General features: G+C 35.8%; 1 protein-coding gene and 1 long non-coding RNA gene across 7 annotated transcripts in view; both read right to left on the reverse strand.

Moving 5' to 3' along the window:
- LOC132908325 (pleckstrin homology-like domain family B member 1) overlaps positions 1–25,493 on the reverse strand; it is a 58,977-nt gene that overhangs the window by 24,569 nt on the left and 8,915 nt on the right. Inside the window, exons 1-3 of one of the 6 annotated variants that reach the window (XM_060962253.1) lie at positions 4,241–4,420; positions 4,058–4,169; positions 3,478–3,596 (exon numbers count right to left, since the gene is read on the reverse strand). Coding sequence is in view for 1 of the 6 variants with exons in the window: in XM_060962250.1 (XP_060818233.1) it covers positions 8,189–8,318 (130 nt within the window). In the remaining 5 variants the exon portion in view is untranslated. Of the gene's footprint in view, positions 1–3,477; positions 3,597–3,898; positions 4,170–4,240; positions 4,499–8,188; positions 8,321–25,493 lie in introns of those variants that run through there. The other 5 variants (XM_060962252.1, XM_060962251.1, XM_060962255.1 and 2 more) reach the window with 5 other exon arrangements.
- On the reverse strand, positions 16,609–19,337 carry LOC132907954 (uncharacterized). Its single transcript, XR_009658282.1, has 2 exons — positions 19,100–19,337; positions 16,609–16,984 (listed from the first exon to the last, which is right to left on the reverse strand). It is a non-coding gene; the product is annotated as an uncharacterized LOC132907954 (long non-coding RNA).

Consider the following 25,493-nt stretch of genomic DNA (forward strand, 5'->3'; position numbering starts at 1 on the left):
TCTGGTCTTTGTAATAACCTTTTTTTAACGTATTAGCGAATGCTTGGACGTACATCCTGAACATGCATTACGATTCGTTTTCCCTCCGGTGTGCTATGCATCTGCGCATATTAACAATGCGCTTAAATTAAGGAACTTGAAGAAATTCATTGTAGCATGTGCTTGATTAGACAATTAACTGCCGCGCAGGGATGCAATGAATTATGTACGTGTTAAGTCATGGTTAATTGGTTTTTTCTTAAAAAAAAATTTTAAGGCGAGAGAAAAGTCGAAGAGGACATAATGAATTAGGCGAATGTTGAAATCGAGGTGTTACGGATTTGTTTAACTTTCTACTTAATTTTATATTTATAGCTTTTTTGCTTTTTGAAGCATTTGATTACGAGATAACAGAAAAATATTTGAAGTATTAATATCAAAATAGATAACGTTCTTTAAAGCATTATGTTTAGTTGCATCAAAAATAACAAAACGCGTATACTTACGAAATGAAAATAGGAAATCAGCATTTAAAGTTGTAATATAGCCTTGTCTAAATTTATTTCAATTTCTCAATACGTTACCAAAAACGTATACAGTAGAAACATAAGGGACAAACGTTCGTTATTTCTAGTTAGAAGAAGACAACCATGTCGTGTATTCTAACGATGCAATTGGGGCGTGAAATAACCTTTAATCAGAGAGACTGTAAATAACTTTCTATATAATAGTTTATTATGCAGATCCTTAGTTAGAGATTCGTCAAGTCACTCTAATAATACATCTGCCGGATAACTTCTATCTTCTTGTGCAATTCGATCAAACGAGCCAATTGGATTGTTTATAGTTGGAAAAGCGAATTATGCAAAATCGAGGATAAAGATAGAGGAACTTAGTTAATTCCACATGATATGAAATACTCTTTCCGTTTAGTCGATCGATCATATTCGAGGGTAAAAGGGCGTAGAAACGCGGCATTGCGACTTGACACGAAAAAGAAAAAGAAAAAGAAAAAGCGCACGCTCCTTTTCGCAGGATATTCTCCGTGAAAGGGTCGGCTCGATCATTAGCGCGAAATAACTCTGGGTGTACGCGGGCGCCAATCTGCGAGAGCAGCGAGTAAATCGTGGCGCATTCTACAAAGGACTGGCTGTTATATTTAGTTTTGGCGCGGTCGTGCACTCTCGCACATTTTCGGTCTTTTTGGAAAAGTTTCCGCCACGCAACGTTCAAAATATACCTCGCGCAGAGGAGTCAGTCTCATCTATTTTGCAGTCGGCAGAACGCGACGCGCTCCAATCTGTTCCCCTTTCTTTCCTTCCATTTCCTTCTATTTCTCTATTTCTTTTTACTGATTTTTACCACCTTTGAATCTTTTTTTTTCCTTTTTATTCTTTTTCATTTCATTTCATTCCTCCTTTTCTGAGTTCCCCGCTCTTCAAAATGTAGATCCTACATTTCTGGAATATTTCGAAAACTTGCACCTTTCCAACAAAACGAATTTCAATCTATCCGAGTACCTCAATCACAAACAGCTCTATCTACATTCAAGTGTTAGCTTTGCGAGCAATACATTAACAAAATTGATGGCATTGCGTAACACCCGATAAATCCGAGCGATCCGCCGCTGCGATTTCGAGAGCCCTACGCAATTACAACGTAGCCAGTGAATCATATCGATAATCTATAAACACTACAAACTGTAATTCCACTAATTTTTGCAGAGCACCATTTCATATATATAATCTGTACACTAAACGATTCTTAATACGACTACGAATCGATGAAATTTTTAACTATTTTCGCTTTGAAAATTTGTTGGTACGATCGACTAGCAGCTTCGTTAATATTAATTGACTATCATAGCGTTAAAGTATACATATACGTTCCATGTATACATAGATGACATATCGTCTACGTATACATCGTCTCTCAGACAATTCCTACATTTTTTGTAGGAGACATCTATCGTGTGGTAACATTCAAACTTAAACAGTAGAAAAAATTCTATCGAAATGAGATCAAAGGATCCGATCCGACGCAAGAAATTAAACAGGAAAAATGGAATAGTTAAGACGATCGTTGAATTTAGATATTTCAAAGTTTCATTACGTACAATTAGACAGAAATTTTGTCCGGGTTGGAGAAAGTTCTTTGTGATTCGTCTATAGGACGATATAGTTCGACTATAAATTTCAACGAAGCCAGTACTATTCCGACTAAAAAGAAAAAAACAGATGCGAGAACGTGTTGTGCTCGGCACGATTTTGATCACGAGTTAGCTCATGCTTAACTTTACTATGATCTTTTTGCATTCTGGCATTACGATATCTTAGCGAAACTGTTGCATTCCTATGTTATTCACGCATCGGGATACGTATTGATTACTTGGCTTCTTAGAGAGATGGGAAATATGTAGGTAAGTGTAATAGGTTTAAAATTGGTTCCAAACTCGATGGAATGTAATGATCGGAATTGAAAATTTATCGGGGAAGGGGTTGGTTGAAAGCGCTTTGGTAAGTGAAAGTGATCAATTTCTGCACCTAACATTCTTAACCATGTAAAAATGAGTAACTTCTAAAACTTTTTTTGTTGCTTTTTCTTTATCTGCGTCCTTGGTCGACATTAAGCGATGGTTTTCGAGTTCGTTAGAGTGTATATTACTACTTACTTTATGCATGTTCCAAAATATACCCTTCTACTCAAAAAGAAGAAAGAAAGAAAGAAACGAGAAAAAACAGAAAAAAGAAAAAGAAAAGAAAAAAGTACTCGGTACCTTTGGATTTACTCAACACTTTCATGTAAAAGTAAATTAAAGCAGAAGGTTTAAAACTTTTATCCTAAATTACAAAAGTGTATTTTTCTTTCTTTTTATATATTCATAAATAATCCAGCTACAATTTGTTTATCTTGCACGTTATCTGAACGCTATATCCATTTTATCTTGGAAGAAATAAAGCTGCTTCTTAGATAACGAAAAACAAATTGTCTTTTAATGTGCCATAATCTCAAACATGGTAAGAAAATGATATCGTTATCCATACGTATAAACGTTGTAAAACCATCTGATAGAGGAAATTTATGCGTTAAAATCTCTTTATTTATATAAATAACTACGTGTTTTTAAATTATTCATAACAACTACATATACATATTTTCATAATGTTTCGTAGTGTTTCATAGTATTTCATAGTACATATGTATTTATATTCACTTTTCCAAGCGAAGAATTTCGATGCTTCACATTTTTTATACCGTACTTTCTACAAAACTTTATATACTACATTCTCCGGAATTCATATACATTTTACGAAACCATTATTCGGATTCCATTGCACGAAAGTTAATTTTATCACTAATTTGAGTATTTCTGTTTTAAAACAGAAATTTGTTTCCATCTGTCAACAGAGTTTTTAAGTGTTCTCCCAACTGTAATACAAAACCAACACTAATGCAGCACAGTTACAGGACACACGGTCCAAAGCGTTAAAAACGTACAATTCTGTTTTGAGGCACGACGGTGTCTTGCGCCGACATAGCACTTTAAACCATCAGCGGCTCAAGCCTAGTTGAACGTGTTAAAAGCTGGTCAAACAATGACGTCGGACAGTTACGGACTGAAAACGAGAAACAGGGAGATTAATTCCTGACAATCGTTTTGTTCTACGCGCGAGGTCGCGCGTACCACAGGTAGATCGGTCTTTGTTGATATCTATCCGGCGGATCAGGTTAATGCGACTGCGAAATGCATCGATCGACGATAAAGTTTCCGTCTTTGGAACGATTAATACGATATTTAACGTGATTATGTCGGTTTCTGATAATTGATGGCTGTGGTAATTCGTAAGTTCGATCGACTTGATCAACCAAACCTGTACGCTTTAATTCTTTCGGGCAATATCGAAATCTCGATTTCTACCTTATTCTGCATTTTACATTCTGCATTTTACATCGTACAAAACTTCGCTTGATATAACACGAAGCAAAAATATCTTACGGGATTTCCTATTATCGAATTTTAAGCGAAAGATCCAAGAAACGTCTCCGACGTAGGAAACAGCCCACGAAAGGAACATACTATTATACTGTCGACCGTTCGAATCCGTGAGTGTACTACTTCCAAACAAGCAGGGAGCCCGTTGTGCTAAAAGAGAATAATAGGACGATGAGAGAAACGAACGTCGCGTCGCCTGAAAATATACGGCACTTTGAGGATTGACTCATGCAATAATTTATATTGCGTTCTCGACTTCTCTCTTACACTTTTTTTCTATCTTTCTTCCACCGCAACGGTACGTACGCATATACGTATGCGTGAACTTTTCTCTATCTTCCTCTCTATGCACCGACTATATTTAAGTGCAACGCACCACGCTTATGAGACAGAACGTTCCTTGTGGGTTACTGTCCTCTTCTCCAACTCCCCTTCGACCGCGTAAACGCCTTTACGCCATTTATATACCGCGTACAGAGGCGTCATATGCGCAGCTACGCACGCGCACTTTCTACGCGTGAATGTGCATGGGCACCACGTTGCCTTATGATCTTTTCTACCCTTCTCTTTCGTCCTTTTCTTTTTCTTCATCACCATCATCGTCTTTCATCTTTTTCTCCATTTTTCTCTACTTTTACTTCGTTCTCATATTTCTTTACCTATTTTATATGCGTCAATGTACACGAACATCGTGTTATCCTACGATTTTTTTCTCTCTTCGACTTTTTCTTCTTTTACTTCACATTCTTCGTCATCGTCATTATCTTCTTCCTTTTCTTCGTCTACGTTTACTTCTTCCGCGTGCTATTCACTTTTTCCTACTTTGTTTTACTGTCACAAAACGGCCGGAATATCAAGTTCATGCATTGTAACACGACTGCCATGTAATTAGATACTAATTGCGCGATAGGCGATAGGCGTTAGACCAACTCTATGTTTTCTGATTGGAAATCGAATAGCAGTGGAGAAGGAATAGCAGTGGAACGAATGTGGAATCTTTATGTTAATTGGATCGTTCGAGGTCATTTCTAAGAGAACGGAAGTTCTTTTGATATCAGGCGAATTCGCAGTTTTTGAATGGAATAAGGAGGTTTAAAGAAAGAAACATTAAGGATTGCGTAATTAAGTGATAGAGGAAGTTCTAGTTGGTAAGGTTTATAAATGCCGTAGATGACGTAGAATTAGTGCGCTGTTTGGATTCGTGTGCTTTCGTAAAGGTTCGAATGTGTTGGCAAACGCAAAGTAAAATTTCCTCGATTCTGGGTATACGTTCCTTCGCGCAAGGTTTATTTTTGACACGTTTGCTGAAATCTTCGCTGCGCGAAGAAACCGCGTACAAAACGTGACGTATAAATACTTACGTGATTTACGTTGATGATTTCTGAATACAATGTAGTTAAGTTGTTTACGTTTAATTGCAAGTACTATTTAATTACGGCAGTCGAAAGAAATAGAACTTTTACTATTTCCAGAAAAAGATTGCAAAGAAATCAGCGTTAAACAAAACCCCAAAAAAGAAAATTCCAGAAGCAATCGAATCCTCGTTGAAAGGAAACATCAAATTCCAACCTATAACTCTCAAAAGTATACATAGGTATTTCAACGTCAAATACGATACAACTTACCGCTCTACAAGAATCTCGCAGTAGCGATAAAATGAATAAACACAACGAGCAACAGATATATGCAAGGAACGCGGACCGCACACGAGTCGAAGAATTCCAAATTGCACCAATACCATGAATTCCACGTTTTCTACGTCAAAGGAGAAACAGGAAAAATAATACAAGTCAAGTAAATTCATCGATATATTCCTTTGTTTCTTTCTACTAATTTATTGTTATCTCGAGATTGCTTTCTTATCGATCTAGAGAAGTTTCCGGTTGGCGAATTGCCATACAGAGAAACACTTCTCACCGCGTTACACTTTTTCCGGCGCGGTTATCAACCGTTTTTACACAGTGTCATTTTATTGGACGCACGTATACGGACTTAAAATGCACGCATAGAAATGACGAAGAGCTTCACGAGAGGCGAATAAAGAAAGAAAGGAGGAGTATCTTGGATTGTAGTGTCCACATCGATATATCGACCGTCATCGAGTCCGACTAGCGAAGCTTCGAAGGAACCGGTTAAATATTTGATCCGCACGATTTTTTCAATGGAACAGAATTTAGATAGTAGGTCGAATTGGAAATGCAACACGATTTTGTATTTATAGATAGTTGAACTTTTGTTTCGAGGTACGTAGAATTTCATTTAGTTGGACGCTCCAATAAGTTACTTTTCGTGTCCATTAATTGGCTCTAATTAAATCATAAGTTTGGCAATTCGACTTGCGATATGTTTATAATACATGTATGTACAACAAATTCGTCGCTTTGTATATCCTGTTACCATCCAAGCAAACCAATTCTTCAGAAATCCAAACTATGGAATTATGCATGTGCATCCATCGCACAGGAAGAGTCTCACGCTCCGCGGAAAACACGAATACTACAGACGCGGCGTCATTGTTATCTCGTTCCATCGACGTTATGAGTCTAATACACTCTATTCTTCTTCGAATTCTTTCCGCAGAAAACCGATCGTATCGGGACCGCTCGAGAAATTACAAAAACCGATTACGAAATTTTAGCTTCCACCGCGAGGAAGGTTTTACTAATTATTAAAAGGTTTTACTAAACTTTTATTAATCGTGATTCTTTATTATTATTGGCCAAATGGTTCGGCCCGTTCGATCTGTTCGGTGCGGTGAATGCAAATATTTGTGTTCGGTCGGCTCTTTTCCGGTTTCGACACCGATGCACGTGCGTCGAGGACCTCTCGGCTTCCTGTCGCGTCTTCGATGTATTTCTAAAAATTCTCCGTCGCTCTTTAGCACGCGAGAAATCCCGGTATGTCTCGGTTATTTCAGTACTAAATAGATCTATCAGCTGGATGATGTTATGGATAGATGAATTTTATCAAGTTAATTGCGCGACTACCATTTAATTGCGGATCGTACCGCCGTTCGTGGCCCCGTTATCGATGAATCTCGGTTTCCCCTTGTTTGACAGATTATCTAAATGTTATAAATTCTGTCTGAAAGGCGTTTTTATAATTGACATACGATTTACTGGAATCGCGCTGCATCGGAAGATAGAATGCTTGAACAGAAACAAGAAAAAATTAGGCTTATCAATCATTTTAATAAAACTAGTGATGATGTGTTAAATAAGTGAAAATTAATGTATGCAGCACCATAGAACGAATAACCGTTAATGGTCCTTAATTTTTGAAAAACTTTTTAAATGGGTTTATACGAATAATTTATAAATAAAGATACGGAATAGTACAAATCGTAATAATTTCTCGAATTTCCTAATTGCCAAGAGTATGTACGCTCAGAATACTCTCGACTTCTTAATGTAGTCCATTATAGACAACGAGGAAACGTAGAGACGACAAAATTCCAAGAAAATCGCTTCGAAGAAATTGACTAGACGTGATTTCCCAGAGATATTCTCCCCACCGTCATTTGCGTAACACACAAAGTGGAACTTCTAGCGCGTTGGATCGTAGTTATATAGCATTATTAAGCTTTATCAGACAGAATTACTACCATGTTCGAATCACGGATTAAAATTGATGAATCATTGCCTGTTATGGATACAGCGTTATCTAGCAAACGCTTATTGTCTTAATTGCCTTCGAGATACAAGCGAAGTAAAAAATTATACGTTTAACTGATGTTTTAAAGAAGCCCATCTTTTCTTTCTCATGATCGATAAATGAATGTGTTTCGTTATATTATATTTTATCGATGTGGATAGTTGCCCGTTTCTCTCCTTAGAATAATGAAAATTTATTCCGAAAGAGAGAATTGATTCGGAAAGAGCTATAGAGTAAGTCAATATCATATGCGAAATGCGGTCAAATTTCATATAGTTAGGAAGCACATTTTTAATTTCAAATTTCCAAAAATTCAATAAGATATATTCATTCTTTTCCATACAGAGTCCCGCAGTAACAATAACTTTCTTAAGAATTTCATAACATCAGCCCTTAACCGTGTTACCAACCATCCATTAGATCACATCGAAATTAGTTTGAGTCACCTTGAAGCCACCTTTACGAGTTTGAACAGGGATAGACGCTATTTACCGTAGTCGGGTACATCACCGTTAGCATCTTCAATTCGCCATTACATCCGGCAAGCGTATATAGTCTTACCTTCGGGTAAAGGATGTAGTGTCACCGCCGTTGACAAACGTCCGCTTCCCATGGAAACGAGATGCGGCGCTTCCGTTTGCACTCGCAACGCTCGTCCAGCCTCGCGCACCTCAAGACCGGCGGTTGCCATGCCTGCATCGAAAAAATACAGAAAAATCTCTGTTAAAATTAATTATTTCTGTTGCGTTAGGCTTTTCGTGATGTTATAATTCACTTTGTAGAAATGCAACATCGAGTAAATTAATTTCATTCAACAGATGCTTCGACACATTCTTTTTAAACACATCTTTTCCAGAGGACATTAAAAGATTAAAAACGATTTTATTGGCGTTCAAAGATGAATAAGAGAAAATTATAAATCAAAGAATTGTTTCTCTCTTTTTTTTGTATAAATAATGGAGATGGCAATGAGTTTATTACGCGAGATATGCGTACAATAATTAAAATTGTATAGAAAATAAGGATAATTAGATTAACAAATTAAATTGAAGCTATCAATTGTATTAGAAAAAGATCATTCTCGTGGCATGTAACAGAAATTATAAAATTTCCAAATTCTTCGTACTAAATGTTTTATTGATCTAAATGTTCTACAAGGGTCGCTCGAGGCTAGAAAGTGCAGTGACAATCGGTACGACGAATTCGATTTCATCGAAGACACAGAGATGAGATCGATTTACCGGTACGAGATGAGAAAAATAAATGAAGAAGGGACGCAAGAACGAGAGGAAACCGGTCGCCGCGGGATGGTCGGAATTCTTTTTCTGTACGTTCCCTTCTTCTTCTCCTTCTTCTTCTTCTTTTTCTTTTTTCTTCCCATTCTCCTCGTCCCGGAGTCACGGGTCATGAAAAATTAGTGGGTATATACCTCGCGGAGGAGGTACAACGTGTGCTACGAACGTGAAAAAAGGATCTTTTTCTTTTTAATGTGATCCTGATGTCTGCATAATTTCCACGTCCTGACAACAGAGGATCTAACGTTGATATTTCACGGTATAGTCATTTTTTGCTTTACGACTAAAGTTCTTTTCTATCTTTTATTTTAAATGGAAAGGTATACACTATAAAAGAATTCAGAATTAAGTAATTACCTAAGTTAGAAGTGGATAGAAACTTTTTAAATGAATGTGTTGGGTCATGTGGTTATTAGTTACAGGCTGAACATGTGTTAGAAAATGAAGAGGGAAGAGATTTGAGATGGAAAGAGAAAAATTGCTATTGTGTACTACGTTCAATAATAATTCGTGCGTAATGTAAGGATATATATGTAGTTTCTGTAAATAATAATGTACAACGACCCATAAATGCATCTAAATAGAATTAACATATTCGTTTAGAAGCACGGGGTACTTGAAATTTTTCAAGAGGGGTTTTTACCTTGTAGGCTTTCCTGATATATACTTGAAAGCTAGATCGGCGAAATGCTTGAAACATTAAAATTTTAAGAACTAATTTGCCAGTCTATTAATTTATGTACATATTCAAAATTTTACATTTCTGGATAACAGATTCGCTTATTTTAATATTTCAGTCATATTTAGATTAATCTGCTGGCAGTACATATAAGTATATTAATTTTTCAATAAATAAGACAAATATATATGACGTATCTGTTTCATAAAACGTTACATTATATTGCTTTGTCATCGTAGAGTAATGTTCAAATTTATAAGGATATTCAGCCGAGATTAAAGGAAACAAACGATGAATAAAACGACTTACCGTCTTACTTGCCGGCGATTATGATTAGCGAAATTTGTCTCAACGCAAAGCTGCCAAGTTTTATATTCGCGAAGCTAACCGAATTAATCGGAATTTAAATTACCGCTCAATAAAATTCAAGGATCATAATTCAACCAGCTTAAATCTATAGTTGCATCGTCATATAACAAATTGATGATCGTCATCGATTTTTTGATATAATACATACGTTCAAAAAGGCGAAGAGAAGTACACGAAATATTTCAATATAGAATACAAATAAAAAATTAAATGAAGTTTTCTCTAGATTTGTCAAAAGTGACAAATTTCTTTTATAGATATATGTATATAGGACACGTGCTTCAACAGTAAGTCGGTAGTAATTCGAGCTGAAAGGCATTATTTCCTCGTGTCAGAGCACGACAACGACAGGCAAAGTTCAATGGGACGGCCTAGCGTAATGCGCTTAATTAAAGTTGTTTCAACTCGTTAAGATCGTTCGCACGGGATGAACAACCCTATAAACGGTAGCAGTTTGTCGACAACTGGAACGACAGTTTCCATCGAGTCTTCCTCACGATGAGAATTCACGTCGTCGTTGGTCGTTATATTCCATTCGCAATTTACAACGTTCGATGAGAACTACGCTTCGTACTATTTTTTTGACAATTCTCAGAAACTGATTTACCGAGCTGTTATACGTTTCCAATGTCATAAAGTCCTCGCTCTTATTTTCTATCCATAATAATTTAATCTACGTAGTACTGATCTTGAAAATTAAATGTTTATATGTGTATCGATGTCGGATTTTCTGTCTTTATTCGATCTATGTATTAATATATTATATTTAATAAATATACTGTTTTATATTTTTATACCGTACGAAGAAGTAGTCTTTTATGCGTTCAAGTAACAAGTAACCCAATCAAATTCAAGAAAAACCATAATAGTAGATAAAGTAAATTTCCTCTAACATTTATAAAATTCGCCTTTTCATGTATAAACGTGTAAGCATCGGGAAATTCAGAGGGAAGTCGAAAACACAGCTGTGCATTCCATTAAAACGTTTTTCTGCGTAGAGTCAACAGTGTACTATTTTTAATCGTCCGAGTTAATTCCTTACTATTTCCGAATAGACGGAATTCGGAAAAGAACTCTTTTAAACTTGGCTGACCTCTTTTTTCATGTAAACGAACGAATCAAAAGAGTTAAGAGCTACCTCTGAATTTACTTTAATACGAATCCAAACCAAGAAGCTCCTCATTTCTTCGCGGAAAAGGGAATAGATCTTGGAAAATAATTCATCGAATTAATCAAGAGACACGCGATTGATTCTAAAGCTTAACTATCGCGTTTCGCGCGATTTAACAAACGCTTTCGACATTAGAAATACGAGCTCGAAGGAGTTCTATCTGTAAATAACAGCAACTGAAACGTGACACAGAACAAGACCGCTAGGAATAGTTATCCGTATCAAAAAAGTCTTCCACGAAATCGGGTATGCGCGTTCTTTTCCGATTACGAGTAACGAGAGGAGAAGGGGAGCCAGAAAAATTTGACTGCGTCAAAAAACACAAGCTTATTGCATGTGCTGTTGCGCTAAAAAAATACGCTCATAAATTGTCAAAGAAAAACAAAATTGTTCTGAGCTTCGAGGCACATTCATCGCGAAGGAATGTATAATTAGTAGCACATGAAACGCGTAATTCTTCTGATGTAATAATAAACAATCGTGTCTTTGTCGGTCCTACGCTAGAAATTGTCATCCAAAATCTTTTTATGATCTTATATGTTAAACATATGTTTTTTGTCTTTTGATAGTCGAAGTTAGTTAGTTAGTTAGTTAATTCTTAAACAGCGAGAGTTCGAGAAACAGATACTAACACATACTAACTATCATAATCGTAAAGCACTTACTTTACGAGCCGCAATTTCCTGTCTTAATTATTATCAAGATGTAGTACAGAACAGATATCGTATAATTTCGGTTCAATGTTAAACTCTTCAAATTCCTATACGCGAAGGATACACCTGCTCGTTTGCAGGTGACTTTAGTCGAGGACAAAATTATCCCGTCATGCGAATCTGGCCTTCTTCCGTGCGAGTGCGACCCTTCCTCGAAGACGGTTATATTTCAACATTTTCAAAGCTCAAAGGTTGATAATTAAATAATACCTGTTTCTTCTTGCATAAAACACCTATTCATTTGTATGAAATAAAGTTGTGGACTTGCGTAATTCTATGTATTATAAAGTAGTGTATTTGCTCACGAATATTTCAATTTTCTTTTTTATATTTCTTTTTATTTCACCTTATCTCTTTTATCGTAATAGTAAAAGCTTTCAATGGCATTCGAAAATTCTTACAACCTACTAAAAAAGGCAAAGAAAATTTTATTGCACAGAAACAAGAAGAATAATAAACTGATTGTAATATAGATTGAACGATACCAAGATGTTATACTCTATATAACATATACTAGTTCGTATCGAATTTTATAAAAGGATAGTTGAAAACATTTTGTGAATTGATAAATGAATTATAAATTAATCTAGAAGCAAACATCATGACAGTAGTATAATACCAAATAATTAAGTAATTCCAACGGCCACTTTCTTGAATTGCACCTTAAGTTTAAATGAATTAAGTTTTCGCAGATAATGATGTAGTTATACGCTTAAATCGAGGTTGCCTCTATGAGCATAGTCTGGTGTTAACACGCTTAATAATGTCGTTTACGAGAGAAAGTAGTTTGCCAAACAGATAATTCGAAAAGCAATCTTGGCAAATGTTTGGAGAATATTCTCCTTACGAAGCAATAGTCAGTTTAACATTGTTATCTTTGTTCTTGCACTTTGATGAGCATTTATATTATGGATATATTAATTATGGATGAACTCGCCTTTAACTTTTTAACTTCGAAAGATACGCATATCGACAACACATCTGAACATAAAATACTTCACGTCACAATAAATACCACACATTCAACACGTGGTATGCTAATTAGCCATAATTCGACCTTCGTGTCTTTCTTAGAACGAAGGCTGGGAAGCTGAAAAAAAGCGATTCATCGTGGTGAGGCTGATGCGGGTTCACGTTTTACATTTAATCGAGGGGCAACAACGCGTAGGCGCGACACTTTCAGCCGCCTTCCATGTTCAGCTGCAAAAGGAGACGGCTGCAGCAAAAAGCGAGCAGCGAGCTGGTCCGGCGAAAGGAGACTTCGGTAACCAACCGCTAGTCGAAGAAGAAGAAACCCAGCAGACGCCGTTTGCACCGTAGCTTTGCTTGCTCTCATGAAATGTTCGCACGAAACAAGTGTTACGCGATGAAATAATACCACTCTTGGTCTTGATATAACAGAGTTCTTGCTTTCGTTATCGTCGTCAAGCTCTCAGTTCTCGAGTACCGTGGGCCGGAAATCGACCATTAAATTCCAACACAATAAAGCTCGATGTTGTTAGCATTTTTATCGACCTTGCGGAGATTCTGTGAGATCGATTGATTTTATGTAGCGGTGGAATTTCCACAGTAACGATAAGCTTGAAGATAACGTTGATATTTTGTTTAGTCAATTGCAAGAGATTTGGAAGTTAATTGGTGTTTCTTTTTCGAGGATGATTTATGGTGTGTAGAGGTGGCGCAATGATGTTTAGTAATACATAATTATTTATCGTACGTTAAAACCCTTCGAATACAAAAGAGGCATTGAAATCACTGTATATCTGTACTCGACGAGATTGAAATATTATTTTTAAGAGTTTCGATGATTATTAAATTTCTATCACTCGTTGTATAAATATATTTTTGAATTGCGTCTGAAATTTTTCGTGGTCTTGAGAACAGGTTGACGGTACTATGTACTCAGCAAACACGTCAAACGAAATATATATTTATTTCCGTAGTTTTTAACCCGAACAATGCCTGCGTATCGAATTGATTGATGTTTTCAAGTTGAAGTTCGGACTTGAACTTGATATCATCATTAACAAAAAAAATCTCTTTATCGATAGAAGATGAATTATAGGCGAAATGAATATTAACCACGGAGAATTAACATAAAAGCAACAAGATTAGTTAAGTGTTATGTAAATTAATCGAATTATGAAACAAAGAGGAATATTTAACAATAAGATAAAGAATAATCTGAAGAACAGATCTATATCAAAACGAATTTCATTAAGAACGACTTGTAACAACAATTATACTAATTTTAAATAATATTAGAATTAAAGGGCATATAAAGTGAAAACGGAACTTAAATTATAGAGTAGGTAATTTCACCTGTGGTATATGATGCAAAGAATCGTTCTTAAATAAGGAAAATTGAGTATAAAAAGTCAACTCTGTCACGAATGTTAAAAATAATTCTCATAAAAATCATCATTTGACTGTCTTTGTATATTCTATCACGCAAATTACTGAAAAGGTAATCGAGAGTACTATCAAGGTGGAATATCTCGATATAGCAACCTGTGTTGCTTGGTCTTCGTCAATGACAACGTCCAATGAATTCCTTATTAGGTGGTTGCCATATTCAGCAGAATTGATTACATCTGACGAATCTTCCATACGCTACATGCTTGATTGCCATGATGCAGTCTGCGTTTAAATGTATGTACGTGGTAATAAGCGAAAATTTTACGACAAAGACATGTACATTAGATTTATAGAATATATAAAACATGTTGTACGTATAACATGGTGTCAGTATTTGAAAAGCAAGATTAAAGCATGAATATAATTAATAAAATAATTGATATACGTGTAAATTGTTTACTTTATCCGCATTTCAAATTGCTTTTAAAAAAAATATCGTACTTTGTCCTGAGATTGTAGAGTCAAATGATGCGAATATTTCCCAAATACACGTAGACTTCGTGCACATCCAGAATCTACACTCTCAAAATCCAGATCACAATCACGTTTAATTCTGTACTCGACACACCTTTCCACGAGTAAGCACATCCTTCGCTGAATCTAAATCAATAGTTTGAAGTTATTTTGGTTTTCAAGAAATACAAAACAGTATGGCAATTTGAAGATAGTTTAAACGGCATTAACCAGTTAATTGCATTCGACGAATATACATGTCAAACGAAAACTTTATTTCGGTGGGGTTGATGTGTATACCCATGATCAAATAAAAAATCACAATTTACTATAAAAACTCAAAATTTTAATACAGAGTAATATAAATGACATTTAGTGGTTTCCTTTATACTTCCAGTAAACCTACTACGTATTTTATAAAAAAAGATTTGATTATTTGATTATTCTTTTTGATGCGCATATCGATTGTCCCACGAATTGTTTTGCGTTTTATATCAGCTTATATAACTTTATACCAGCTATGCCATCAAAAGTAAATTCACTTCGAACATGTGCCGTCTGCTCAAAAAATGGAGTCTGTAAGGGATCCTGGTACTGGTGCACGACCTCTGAAATGCCACTTTGTATGGTACCTTGCTTTGAAAAATACCACACTGAAATCAACTGAATTTCTTAAATTTTTTTCTTTACTTTTTCTTGTTTACGAATTTTATTATTTTTGGGAAATTATTAAGATTTTCAATAATGAATTGTTAATTTTTTATCGAATAAAAATGTAATCCTTCCACGTTTTGCTTTGCTTTTTTTGTAAAATTTATAATAGGAGCATTTGCCCTGCATTCAATGTGTATACTTCTCATTGCTTGATTTTATCTGCGCACCCATAAGGGATTTTTGGAACTAAATTTCGCAATTAGCAAGTTAATTGTAGCTTATCTCTCTCTTTATTGATATTCGTTTATTACACATATATTCGCTAACATATTTCATATCTTATTTGTATAAGTTGATATATATTAAAGGACTAAGCATCCGCAGTTCAATCACGAGCGGCGATACTAGCAGTATTAGCAGCACGCCGAGCAAAAGTCGTAGCTGCGATATGGCAAGCGTATTGAAAGTCGGTAGAACGTGCGCGCGTGAGCAACGAGCGCATGAAAGCGCATCTTGTGTGGGAGCGCGTGTGTGCGCGCTGCGTCGCGGAGCGGATGTTCTATATGCGGAGAACCGGACGCGGGCGGCCATGCGACCTATACCTGACGCGGTCTCGTCGCCGTGCGTCGCAGTAAAATCGTTTCTGTAAATAAACTCGTATCTGTCAGAGAGGCAGAACCGTGCACGGTGCAAGTGGCCGCCGAGCCTTTTTGCCTGCCCTTTATATTGTTCTGGGGAAATTACCAGAAATACCGGATGGATCGCGACACGAACGTGCTTGGTTTAAGGACGGCCGCGTTCCTGCAGTTTTTGCGCTGTGTAGATATTCCGCTTGCGACGCGTCGCACGCATTCGCACGCTGCCCGACGCTTTTTACTTTTTACCACCTAATGAGCCTTAACGACGCGGTTTGCTGTAATTTCGCGTAAATCACGCGACTCGAATCACCAACGGATTTCTTCTTCTTCGGGATCGATGATTTCACGTGTTCGACGTTACCGAGACTGGTGGTGACTCGAACGAAAACGTGTTTCACAGGAGTTAAATTTGGAGCTACTTGCGAGGAATGCGGTGAAAGAAAAGGGCTGTGACTGATTGTCACGGTGTGATGTAGGAGGTAGACTTTCTTTGTGAAATAAGAGCGTTAATAGATTGTCGTTTCGTTTCAATTTTAGGTAAAACGTTTAAGCGCATTCTGTATTGATCGATTTGCTTAGGAAGAAACAATATAACTGACAAAGTATTTTGATCTTTAATCCAAGTACAAATAACTACGGTGTTATATCAACGGCCATCAGGCTGAATTTAACAAATTTAACGATATTTGAGGCAGAACGGTGTATTCGATAGATAATAATTAAATATCTCGACTTCATTGTAATGCTGATTTATCCATACGAAAGCCCGTATGAGCCCGCATTTTGATCGCACGTGGAAGAAAATGTCATTCGGATCGTATCTTCTGCCTAGCATTTCATCATTTCATCTCTTTGCATTACAATTAAATAGTTTAGCTGTAAACTTCCAGAAACTGTGTTGCATCTTGATTCGTAGGTCTTCGTTCGTCTTGCAGCAAGATCGTCATTTTTGATCAAATAGAAGAATCTATCATTTTAAGAAATTTTGTTAAAGTATGAGGAATTCCTAGAAAAATCTTGGAATTTTCTTGGGAAATATCAAAGAGCAATCAGATAATTTTCAACTTTTGATCGATAAAATTCGCCACAATATCCTGCAGGATCAATCGCTTATAAAACATACTATGATCATTATTCCACGTTGGTAAATCATTTAATATCATTTGACTACAGTTCGAATATCTCTTATTAGAAACTTTCACGTTGGGTCAGCGATATCTTTCAACGAAAAATTTCCTTTCCTTTCCACTGTCAATTTCTGCGAAGAACGCGTTGCGGAAATTCAGCTCCTTCGTGTCCTTGTTACATGGATAATTAATTATCGATAACGCGGCTGCGGGATATAGTAATTGCAAAAAATTGGAGGAAAACTCGGTGAAAATGTGAATGCTAGATTAGAAACGCGAATAAAGTGTAAATCATGGCTATATAGGTTAACAAGCTATGATGTTCGACTATTATTGGTCGTTTCATAAGTAACATTTATTTACGAAATGGATTATCCAATGTTATTATGAATAATTGCGAAATGTGGATATTACTAATTTTCTCAAATTCTGACTCGATGATTTTTGGCGCAGTCTCGTCGAAGAAATTGATGTACGTACGATTGTTCTGCGTATAATGATAGTGACGTCACAGATAAATGTTTTTATGTACGAGTGTTAATTGTCGCTAATAAGAAACGAACGTTGACCCAGTGACTGGTGTGTATCAGTCATATCAAAAACTGTGCCAATTAGACACGTTACATCAGCTTGTGACTATATTTTCTTGGAAAATTTAATGATGGAAAACAACGTGTCGCTAGCAACAACTTGATCGACGATTTCGGTCAATTTAAGAGTAGTTTATTTGGTCGTTCGAGAAGTGAATTCAAGGGGAACGATACAAGCAAATACATGTGTGTATAATAGGTGAAGAAAGTATCGAGAATTTTATACTTTTGCTTGGTTGAAATTTTTTGTAATAATTACTTCGAATCGTTTGTTAATTTTCTATAAAAGGGATAATTTTGAGGAAGTACATTATTTTTGGCGGTTATTTTCTCTGTAAGACTAAAAGATTTCAGCAAACAAAATCGATACGAGCTGGGGTTAGAAAATGTTTGGTGACAAGAAAACTTCCTCGGAAATACTTCTTGCTCTGTCGGCTAGCTATGTTAACAATCTTTCGGTAGATTGAACTAGCTTTTACTGTCTGCTCTCATAACTGTGCCTGTGACACTACGCTGTAGCTTTTACTTCGTGATGAAATAAGCTGTCTGGACAAGAGGAAGGAAAGTGGGAGTTTCGAATTTTATGCCGGAATGGAGAATCTTGCCGTGAAGCGGCGCTTGTATTAGACCGTGATTATACGGAAAACGGTAAAATTGGCATCTGCGGCAGCAACATTGAGTGACACATGAATATACGGACGGGCGACAAAATCATGTCGTCGCTACTTCCTTTTTTCCACATTTTCCCTGTCATAAACATAATTCTATAATCTTTATGTTTATCTTGCCATAAAATCGATCTACATTGCACCACAGTTATTAAAGACTCGATATCAAAATAATTCTTCGTATTTATCGTTACTATCTATGTACTTGCCGCTTGGATATCTTTTAAAATAACAAATATAATAATGAAAGCAGTGCGACAAAAATCGGTTATCGCTCTGCTTTTCAGCGTCGCCGCCCAGTTGCTATATGGCTTATTTCATATAAGTTTATGAGCTTGACTTGTTTTCTTCCGCCTTGTCGTCACTTGTATGCCCGCACTCTGTATAAGCAAAGCCTTAAAATCTCCGCATATAGTTTTGAAATAGAATATTCGTAATATTTCTGTTGTAACAATCGAACTATATTTATCCCATGCATTATATATTCCTTATTTGATGCTTTTCACAATACATGACTGATTTCATTTAACGATATAAGTTAAAATCGAAGATATATTGCATCGGTTCTAGCATAAAAGGTGCGTCAGAAGTAGAAATTATCGTCTTTATACATATTTCTCCACGTTAGAAGTAACAAATCACGTATATTTTATCTCCTTATATTATCTATTATTTAAAGTTTCAAAAATATAGTTACCACATATTTTTTACTGTTATTGGAAGAAGTACATTCCTTCCAAGCTTTTTTAAAACTTTGCCACATACACATTCTTATTTTAATGTCTTCCACTTTCCTCTTCTCGAAGTTCAAATAAAATTCTTGCGCAGCGTGCGTGATCTCACGACTTCCGCGAGCGCGATACACTAGAGCTTCGCTGTTAGCTACGTGCACATTGTATATTTTTGATGTACAACTTTGCTCTATATTACTCTGTGTGTGTATTGGGTCTCATGCGTCATCTTTTACGCGGATATAAAACGAATAATTAATAAAGCGGACCGTAAAGTTCACGCTGCGTCGTGCGAAAGACACCAGATCAAAATTATCGAATACGGAGATAATAAATGCACGAATCAGCTCCAGACATCCTGAGTTTAGAGCATAAAGACATAGGCTATGTTATTTTTCTAGCATTCAATCTAACAGTAGACATACTTTTACTGAGCTCCGTCGCTTCCGTGATCATCTTATGCCAAGAACATATCGCCGATACTGACAGTAACGGGTGACCAACGGAGAACAAATTGTCATGTGGTTAGTTGTCTTGCATAACTGTGGTGTCCACGACCACAACATTCTTCCAACGGATTATCATTATCGGCCTTCGTGATACTCAATGAATATCCAATGACTCGGTGTTACGTGGTAACCTGGTGTGACGGTATATACCTACGCGAGCGATCTATTAATCTATACGTGATTGTCTTGCTACGTTCCCTCGATTGTCGTGACTTTTAATTCGTGATCGGAATCGAAGAAATTACCGTTCAATTAATCCCTCACCGATCACGATTATTGAAAATGAAAGTCGCGCAACGATTTGCAACGACAAATCGCTAATACGGAGTTGAAGATAACAGATCTTTACGGATTTACTTATGCACGAAGATGAATAAAAGCGTTGGATTATATACATTCTTGAATCATATGTCTATAGATGTTTTGGAGCGAATTTTTTAAAAATCGTTTTTTCATCACAACAAGAAAAGTCAAAGTTTGTTTGATTTCGACGAACGTCGATGAAAGACTTGGAATACGCATGCGATTGCTCTTCGAGAAACCGATAGAACAATCAGCGTAGGTATTTAATAAGCGGCTTGTGACGAAAAGACGCGGGCGAAAGTTTTGGCGACTGTCCTCTGTTCTCTTCGTCGTCATAGATTGTTTACCAATCTGTTCGATATCGCAAATTAATTCATCATGATTCGCGTGAAAAGAAAAGTGTTCAATTGAAAACCATCTTGTAGTATTTAAATTCTACGAACATTCGACGAATACACGAAACAACTCTACGCGTACAAATTTTACATAACAATTTACATACTGTTCAGTTTCATAATCGAAGAATTACAAGTGACACTATCTATTCTTCCAGAGCCATCTTTTAAACTCAAAACGGTATTTGAGAAATATTCCATAGGATAATATGACACTCACAGCGATAAAACCGAGACACGCGTTAGCGTGCAAATCGTGCGAATTGTTTCTACGGCTTGTTTGGAAGGGGCTGATATCGTGCTCGTGCAAGCAAATATTTGCGTACCTTTGCGTACCACGGGTCTTCTCATAACACGTATAATCTCACGCATATATTATGGAAAATGGGAGCACAGAAATTATGTTCCAATTCAAGTGCAAAATAAAATATTTTTCGCTCATCTTCCGATAAAATTCATAAATGTATGTCTGTGTAGTAACTTCAAAAGATATTAATTAGACTTTATACATTTTTTTTGGCAAACCAAACGGATGCAACAACAAATAATGTGGTTTTTACAACACGCTATAGACCATGTCTGAAAGGAATATCAAAAACGTTAAGACACCGAGGAATGCGACCTTGAAGGTCGTTCGAGCCAACTGTATTTGGACAAGTCTTATCAACAGATGAATCCACCTAACGAGCTCGTAAACGTACCAAACGAGCATCTTAACTTTCTAGTAGAAACGACTTGCTCAAACTTGCTTTTCGACTTTATCTGACGTTGCCGTTTTACGTAAAACTGACATAAGAGTGTACTACCATAAATCCGCATGCCAATAACATCCCAATTTTACTCAAAATATATGATTTAATAAAAAAAAAAAAAAAGAATTGCGAGATATAGTAGAAATATTTTCAGTAATTTGTTATTCCTTTTCTGATTGTATCATCAATGACGCATCGCTAAAAGAAGCTAGCTGTTCACTGTGAGTATTACTTTGAAATTCCTATTAATCTACGGTAAATGTAATCTTTTACTTAACCACACGAAGTACAACAGAAGCAACAAGAGTTCGCCAACGTAATAACTGCCGTAATATATTACCACCAAACTTTAGTGGCTTCATTTCCGCGAATTGTTACGTGGTTCACCAATGAAACTATATACACTTGCTCTCGCGGTGGTCATCCCTGCAGCATGTGAGATCATCTCTCAGTTTAGGTCATTGCACTTTCTCTTCTAAGATGTTCTGGAACTGTTCTATGTATCTAAATAAACGCACTGTCATATATCCGCACCCTCACCTTTATATGACACGGCTTTGGAATTCCTCTAAAACACGACTGGGAAATTCGGAATGCATCGATGACTCACACCTTCGGATTTTCACTTGGAAAGCCTGTCGACTGCTGTTCTGTCGCATGAATAATTCACAGTCGACGTTCCTTATGACTGAGTTCCTTGGGATACCTCAATTCCTCAGTCGTACGAATTTCGTGTAATAGAACGATGAATGGTTACTGCCCAGATCTTTTTTGAACATGACCAATAATATCATTCCTTGGACAACTAATAAGTTAACATATTTGCTTAGTAATCGGGGTGGTTTATTACGCACCTAATAGTGTCGAAAGAACGCGAATTGTTCTTCAATGAGATAGAAAGCAACAAATTAGAGTTTATTCTTGCTATAGTAATTTCTCCTCGTTACTTTCTAATCATATTGTCTGTTACTCGCATTTTAAATGAAATGTACTGTAAATTAAAGTTTATATTATACTCATTCTCGCTCTACTAAATATATATGAACGTGAAGCATATATATTTAAGAGAAGTACAGCTATGTTAAGTTATATCATTATTTACGCGTTATGTATGCAATATATTAATTCTTTGCAGTTATATGTTAAATTAGACTCGACATTTTTATTTGGGGTACGATTCTTTTCAATGTTAATATATAAAATATATTTGTATGCGTTGAAATTTGATTTAATAGAAATACGTTAACGTAGACACATTGTTGGTTAGAAAAATATCGAACAACTTGATGCGTCATTTCTCTCGCGTTTTTCCGAACACGAGAAAATATTTGAAAGCTTGCGTTGACGTTACAATAAGAACCTGAGGCTGAACGCGTTTAATATTCTCTTTGAGGATGAAAAGCGGAGATAGCTGCGTGATTTTAGCACGAGGTGCAAATTTATTGTCGCATGGAAACAAGATATGATAAAAGCGAGTAGGTCTCTCTCTGTTTGCACGTCGACAAGCGCTCTGCAAATTGACGTTGCCAACCAAGCCGATGATAGGAATTAAATGTGCAGGGAGCAAAGTTAGCGCGTATCTACGTGTTTTGTCTTTGGCGATTTCATCTTATTTCTCGTGTTCTTAAACGCGTCGTAACCGTAAAATGAAAATCTAAGAAAAGTATTTTAGAACGAAAAGGTATCTCAAGATTGTAAAAATTCAAGAAAAATACGTTGTATAAACATGCTTTTTTGAATTATTCAACCATGTATGCATTACTCTTTCTATAATCTTCTAAAAATAATATGTCACGATTACATTAGAAAGAAACTACATTTATGACTACATTTACGATTATATTTACGACTACACTTACTTGTGTTAAATAATTATAAAATAACAGTTAATAGAATCTATTTAAAGTTTGAAGTACTTTATAAATGTTTCCTTCTTTATTGTTGTAATCAAGCTTAAGTACCTAACAATATACATACGTAATAGGGTTAAGTAAATTCTTTGGAAGAATGTATATTTAACTCTGATAATTCCATTAATACGAACATATACGCGATAATAAAAGGTAAAAATTTCCGGTTTATATTAGCGTCGTAAATACACTATCACGATTTTTATCCATTCATAAATTTTTCATTTAAAAATTTCTGACAACATCTATCGCTAATATAATCTGATCAATCGCTTAAATTCAATTATAATGTGCGAATAGCGATACATATCGAAGAGCACAGCTATATTTTTAAATACTATCCCGAAGCTTATGAAATTTATCTATGAACATTCACAACGAAGACTGCTATGAGATGAACAATAATAGTGCTCCAATTATTGTATGCTCTCTAATATTAAATATTTGCTTCAATAAGTCTGATACTTTCATTGTGAGCTTTATGAGTCGCTAGAAATAATACTTGATATGAGACGTATGTGCATACCATTGCTTTGACCGTTCTTTTGTTCCTATTAAATAGCCTGAGATAATTTCCTATTGAATATTTGTAGAAATTTAAATCATAATTTCTGGTTATGTAAACATTATTCAGCGAATAATGTCTTTGTCACAACTATATAATAATTTGTATTATGAAGATTATTTCCTACATAATTATGGCGATTAATATAATTTAAATGAAGGTTATTACAAAGTAATTAGAAAATTCATCTAAACAAATATTTGACAAAGTGTATTGTATTATCAGAAAATTAAAATTATTTAAAATTACGGCATTTTGTATCAAAATTCTACGTAATAATGGTTTAATATTATCCATCTATACGAAACGCAATTTTCTTGGAAATAGCGATTAATAACCGACGTTTATCACTGACTCTCTGTTGAAACTAGCACGATTGATTTGAATATTTCTACTTTATCACAGTGCTACTAAAATTGAAAACCACGCGACTAGAACAATACACCATGTGTGGTGAATCACACAATGCGCTTTCAACTTCGTGTCGTGATAAAGTTGTCGCTTTCAAAACAAGTTCTAGGTTCTACTATCTTAGTATCTTTTATTCACGAAATATATCGCGATTTATATCTAGCGAACATTTCGTAAATTTCGTTTGACGGTTCGGTTTAACTATTTATTTTAAATATCTAATACTAATTTTCTGTTAAACTTTCTTGTGAACTCTAGCTTCGTGACTTAGACATGACATAAAACTAATATTGTGATAACAAATTCAATCGAGTTTATGGTTCAATATTCAATATTATACATGATGATACCAACGAATTTTAACGTTAATTAATCTCATTTAAGTTACTTCGTAGAGCGTAACGACCATTCATCCTTATTATTTCAGTAATAGCCGTTATCATCCTAATTTTCCTCTCTTTGTTATACAAAACTACCTATTTTTGTTCACAATGAGGACAAAGTACATATACACAATGTAGCCTTTTGTTCACGGTAATATCCAAACATATCGTTGCATTTAAAATCTGTTCGCTCGAAAGCAAAATTTGAAAAAAGAAAAACAAAACGATCAGAATGATAGATAAATGGAAATCCAAGTTGCGGGGTCGCTTGGGATTTTCGCTCGAATAAAATAACACGTATGGAGAATTCGTCACCATCCCAGAGATTTGAATGCACGCGTATCGCCTTCCGTAAATGGCGTCTTGATATTCCTCGAGACGAGATCAAGCAGCGAAACTGGATCTCGTATTGAGACGGTGAGAGTGATAGGTCGTCGTCATCGTCGTCGCGGTATTGCAAAAAAAGAGGTAGGAAGAGATCCGGCACTGCGAGTTCTGGAATAAGAAGAAGAAAGTAGTGCCGGGGAATCTTGTCCTTACGATTCAATGCGAATCATGGCCTACCTTAACTTACCCGGAATTCGAGCGGTATCCCGAATTGGAGTAATAAAATTGAATCTATGCTTTACGTCTTTTTTTACCATGGAAAAACTGCGCCAAAGATCGTGAACGACGATTAGGCTAGATTATCTCGTCCTGTACTTAAAAAATTAATTTACTATATGTAGTTCTGTAAGGGGAGAGTTGTAAAATTGAATTGAATTTAATGAAAATTCTAATTTTTTAATTTCATAATACCTTTAGACAATGATAGAGTTTCTATAGACATTTTAGTATTAATAACACTTCACCCATGTAGGCGATACAATAATAATCTGTAACGAGACATAAGATTGTAATTGAAAATTGTGTATGTAACGCATAAAGCAACGACAACGGATGCAACTTGGAATTCTTCTGCGTAGAGAACGGCTATTTTTGTTGAAAATTCAAGTAGAAAAAGAACGGAACGAAACGAAACAAGCATTTGATGGTAAAAACAAACCAGTTTAGGTGAGTATAGTCGATGGATAAAAAGAGCAGAACCTAAGGAAGGACTGTTACCTGGCAAGTATGAGCGTCCTTGAAATAA

This window comes from Bombus pascuorum, chromosome 6, assembly GCF_905332965.1.
Source record: "Bombus pascuorum chromosome 6, iyBomPasc1.1, whole genome shotgun sequence".
In the NCBI taxonomy this organism is placed as follows: domain Eukaryota; kingdom Metazoa; phylum Arthropoda; class Insecta; order Hymenoptera; family Apidae; genus Bombus; species Bombus pascuorum.